The 4,872-nt window shown below is 36.5% G+C and overlaps 1 protein-coding gene across 1 annotated transcript; it reads right to left on the bottom strand.

Annotated features, from left to right (window-relative positions):
• Positions 1–1,334: 1,334 nt before the first annotated feature.
• LOC114830280 (putative ferric-chelate reductase 1) lies at positions 1,335–4,652 on the bottom strand. The gene is made up of 6 exons (XM_029117553.2): positions 4,546–4,652; positions 3,895–3,992; positions 3,122–3,334; positions 2,890–2,982; positions 1,694–1,835; positions 1,335–1,483 (listed from the first exon to the last, which is right to left on the bottom strand). The coding sequence occupies exons 2-6, from the start codon at positions 3,988–3,990 to the stop codon at positions 1,380–1,382; spliced, it is 648 nt and encodes a 215-aa protein (XP_028973386.1). The 5' UTR covers positions 3,991–3,992; positions 4,546–4,652; the 3' UTR covers positions 1,335–1,379.
• Positions 4,653–4,872: the final 220 nt, after the last annotated feature.

Here is a 4,872-nt window from a genome sequence, read left to right as displayed (position 1 = left end):
GGTCCAAATCTAACTGGCTGTAATGGCCATAGGAACACAAACTGCGTAACAATCTCTTTGTTAGAATGCCTAGATATTTGCAAAAGTCAGCCGTATGATTCTAGTAATTTCTTTTCTGGATATTTATGGAAATGTACACTGTGCTCTGTCAGGGGTGACCAATTGGTTCCAATTTATAACAGCCCAATTGTGTCCCTATGGGCTGTTATTCCCATAGGGACACAAACTATGTACGGGACTGAGAATACCTAGATATTTGCAAAAGTCAGGCGTATGATTTTATTAATAACTTTTATGGAAATGTATACATACGCGCTTAGTCAGCAGTGGTCAGGTTTGGTGAGAACTTACATTCACCTCATACAGGATGTGATCCCCATAGGAACTCATACTGTGTAGGGATGGCTTCACGAATATGCCTAGATATTATCTATAAAAAAAACATGATTCTAGTGATTATAGTATTTTTTATATTATGCAAATGTGCACAGAGGGCTCCATCCGCGGATCCAGACTAAGGAGGCTTATTAAATACATTTCAAACTTCAATCATGAAGGGAAATCATGAAGAACAAACACACAAGTATCAGTTTCTGCCAACTTGTGGCATCATTAGACACAAATATGTAGCAAATATTTACACTCCATGCACACACACACACACACACTCTGACAAAATTGTCCTCCTTCATAACTGGACATCAGGTAAGATGAAGTAAAAGATGACTGGGCTCAAACAAATAATTACACATGGTGGATGTTTTAGGTGTATACCTCATTTTCATTTTCTCAATACAACATCAATATAATCTAGGCTTTTATGTTTTGTGGTCACAAAATTTAACACGTGTTGATGTTGGGGTAATCCTGGAGGTAATGAGGTTGAACAATGCTTAATGTACCTGAAAAGGCCTTGACTGTAAACACAACATTAAACTTATATTACTGGATTAATTCTGTAGGCTAATGTCTTACTACCCTTTACTACCCCTGCTCAAAATAGTTTCATTCTTGGGAACCCAGACTGGTTGGCTTCAGTAACCATAGAGGTCCAGAATTCCGGAATGTGAAGTGGTTTACTACTGAGATCCACATTACAGCATGATGAAAACTAGTCCACCAAGCAGGATCAGCAGAGCTGTGAAGACAGAGACATTAGAGATGATTGGACCCTATTGCATATTATGGAATAAAATATTCAATTATATATATATTATATGGCCTATGGAATGATAAGGAACTAGGCCCTATGGTAATAACACTTAAACAATTTATCTTTGTGTAATTGTGTAAGTGCTCACAATGTAATACCTGTATTGCTAATAATAATAATAATATATATACAGGGTCCAATAAAACCCTCAACCCTATTCATGCTACTAAGTAATAATCTCAGCACGACTGTTGGTTGCAGTGGCTTTGGGGTTGGACAGGTCCACGGCTGCATCGCTTATAAAGACAGGCTCAGGAAAACTTGGGATTCCTTAAGGAGGAGAAGAAGAGGAGAGGGTTCAAGAAAGACCACACAGAATGGATGCATCATCCACAGAGGTTTTGTAGGCTTGAAACAGCTGATGGAGGCTGATCTTGGGTAAACTGAGCATTTCCATAATTAATTGATAAGGTAAATATTGGGCGAGGGGAAACTGATCTTAGATCTGTTCTTTGGATTGTGTCAAGATAAGTACTTCACCATTAGTCACGGTCCCATTGTAGATGGAAATAAAAAAGGTGGTACTGCTGCTCTTGGTGGAAGTAGCATTGGGGACTAAAGCAGAGAAGATGCACTGGATGGTCTGACCACTGACTGAGCCGATCATCAGGTTAGAGGGCAGCTACAGGAAACAAGGATAACAACATTATTAGAGAAGCATCAGTAGGGATAAACTGTAGTCAGGTACACTGTTATTCATAACCCAAATGGACCACAGGTCTGTAATCAGAGATTAACCATGCTGACTGATATTACATTTAGCATCGGTTAACATTGACAAGAAATTAGAATTCAAGTTCCTTATTAATCTTACTTTTACGGAAGAGGATTAGTGCCAAGCAATAATAAAAAATTAAAAAAACATCTCGAGATTGAAGTCATTATAATGCGAGATTAAACAGGTTACATTTTGAGAAGAATTTTGAAATACAATCTTGAGAATAAACTCATTAAATACTGAGAATAAAGTTGAATAATCCGTCTTGTGGTATCCTGGGAAACCACGAAACCTCGATGAATTGCGCGTAGGTGAAGCCAGGGATAACCTTGCATTTGTCCACTGGTTGTCAATTCATGTTGGACAAAAGCGAGTACATCGCGCAAATTGGACAGATGTTTTCTTATAAAAAGACCTAGCCGCTTGCAAATTATCTTTAAAGTTCGTATGCTAATTATAATTCTGTCATAATTAGCTAAAGTTGATAGTATTTCTTTGTTACTGAAAGAAAGTCTATAATATAGCTTGACTAATTGATCCAACTCTGCCATCCTCTATCAGTAGGCTATGTAATGCACACTGATCGAATGCGTTATTCTCTAAATTTAATTTCGACTTTTATTCTCGATATTTAATGAGTTTATTCTCAAGATTGTATTTCTACTTTCTTCTCGAAATATAACGAGTTTTTCCTCGAAACACAACAAATTTATTCTCGATATTTAAGTTTATTCTCAAGATTGTATTTAGACATTTTTTCTCGAAATTTAACGAGTTTAATCTCGCATTATAATGACTTTAATGTCGAGGTGGTTTTATTTTTTATTATTGCTTGGCACTAATCCTCTTCCGTATACTTTCGCTCACAATGTTGCATGTCTTATTAAGTTGATCAGCCCCATACAAGAAAAGCATGAAATCAGAAGAGAAACAATTCCGGCTAATTGGCCAAACTTACCAGGTTAGGAATCATTCCAAGTGTGGAATTTATGATGCTGATGTAGTTGATGTTAAAACACACATAGATGTCAATTTGTCCATTCAGAGAGAGCTTGAACACAAACAAATATATAATAAGAGTGATTTATATTAATAATGATATTAGAATGTGTACATGAATGAAATGTCAAATAAAATCAATCCTGAAGTTCCTAGAAAATTAAACACTATTTTCACAGCAGTTTTCATACCATTGTTAAGTTTGAAGACAACTTTGTAAAGTTTTTGGACAACACTAGAGCGACGTAGAAGTTGGATTGTCCTTGAAGCTGAAATGAAAAGTTCTGTCCCGAGTTTAAACTGGTTGAGACGAAGAAACAGGAACCAGACACAGATGGGTCACAGCCTGCTGGCTGAGCAGCACAGAACTGTGTGGTTCCACAATTTGCCCTTGAGATGATTCCCTGTGTGTAAAGAGTTCCTTATTAGAGGTTGTGGTGTTTGGTATTTATTTTACCCAAGAAAATAACCAGCAATTGGTACATTTAACACTTTACATTTAACAATATAATTTTAATTATAGAATAGCATAACTTTCCAATCACTCCCAAATGTAGTTTAACTGTGGTGCCCTTTTCATGTAAAGACTTTACCATGACATCTGACAGTAGCCTATATGTGTCAAGTATCATTTTGTACACTTACTGTAATAGTAATTTTAAAGTGTTGTCTGTCACTACACAGTACCTGCCTTGATACCAAACGAGGACAAATGGTTCAAGAAAGTTTACAATACAGCAGGCGTACAGTATTATAAAATACCAACTGTAACCATTTACCCAAGCTTTTTGTAAGCTATTATAAAAGTTGCTGTGACTCATGCGGCAGTAAAGTACATTATTAAAACTCCCCCAACAGCTACTTTATGGCTTAACCCATTTCCTTTTCCATTTCACTTTATAAGGTTTGTTGAAGTCTTAAATGTCTTTGAGGCTGGTTGAGACGTATAACCTTGGCCACTCACTGAGCCTGCTGTTTTGGTGTTCTGTGCCTCAGCTCCCATGCCCATGCACGCCATTACCATGATGACCGCGAACACAACTCTGCTTTGATTGTCCATTCCTGTTCCAATAATGGAGACACATACTGTGAGGATGTAATTATGATAATAACATTTACAAATGTAATTACCAACGTTAAGATACGGTGAGCAGTCATGCCTTATACTTCAAGGCTTACAAATAATGATTCATATTTTCGGAAGTTTGAATAGAGACAATAATATCAATACATAAGAAAGCAACGTGAATAAACATAGGCCTACCATTATTGTGGCAATTGATAATTAAGGATTATGGTGACCTATTAGAATACAACAACCACTACATAATGAATACAACTAGCACTGTATGGGTGAACTTACAAATGTGATACTCTATTGAAATTGTTATAAAATCAATAATAACTAGGTGCTCTATTTAAACTTCATAATGTCAACAATGTCAACATGGATGAAATAATAAGTTAGGATACAATAGCTTGCCAGCAAATAAAACTTAAATATAATCCAGCATTATACCATTATTGAAATTGCTTTCCAGTATTGAAATGTGACAAAAAGAAATTTGTATTTTTAAATATCTGCATCATTAGATTACATAGCTGGTAAATGTACCTGTAATTCTGTATTTTTGAAGAAAAGACGTTGCTGTTTTTCTTGAACAATTGGTTGTCACCGTATGGCTAATGGAAGTAACAGGTAAGTTTAAGAAGGAAATGCTCTTCTCCCAACTAAGCTTGCTCTTTATTTAAAACAGGACTCTTGAAGGGAGGGACAAAGGATGGAAAAAACCTGCCTCTACTTTCACAATCAAATGTGGGAGCAGGGAAAGCAACAATTGCTCACACCTTGCCATATATGGGGCGCACCTGAAGGGTCCCACCTGCTTCCCTAAGTAAGTTACTGTAGCCTTCCCAAACTCACACTTGGCCCAATTGAGGT

This window comes from Esox lucius, chromosome 24, assembly GCF_011004845.1.
Source record: "Esox lucius isolate fEsoLuc1 chromosome 24, fEsoLuc1.pri, whole genome shotgun sequence".
Taxonomy (NCBI): domain Eukaryota; kingdom Metazoa; phylum Chordata; class Actinopteri; order Esociformes; family Esocidae; genus Esox; species Esox lucius.
The sequence above is the reverse complement of the archived record's forward strand: the minus strand, read 5'-3'. Positions and strand labels throughout refer to the sequence as shown.

Excerpts from the sequence above, each read along its gene's own strand:
- LOC114830280 (XM_029117553.2), bottom strand. The coding sequence starts at position 3,990 with ATGGACAATCAAAGCAGAGTTGTGTTCGCGGTCATCATGGTAATGGCG. Across the intron at positions 2,983-3,121 it reads TGTCTTCAAACTTAACAATG|CTCTCTCTGAATGGACAAAT; the intron begins GTATGAAAACTG and ends TTTGTGTTCAAG. Across the intron at positions 1,484-1,693 it reads CAATGGGACCGTGACTAATG|GAATCCCAAGTTTTCCTGAG; the intron begins GTGAAGTACTTA and ends CTCCTCCTTAAG.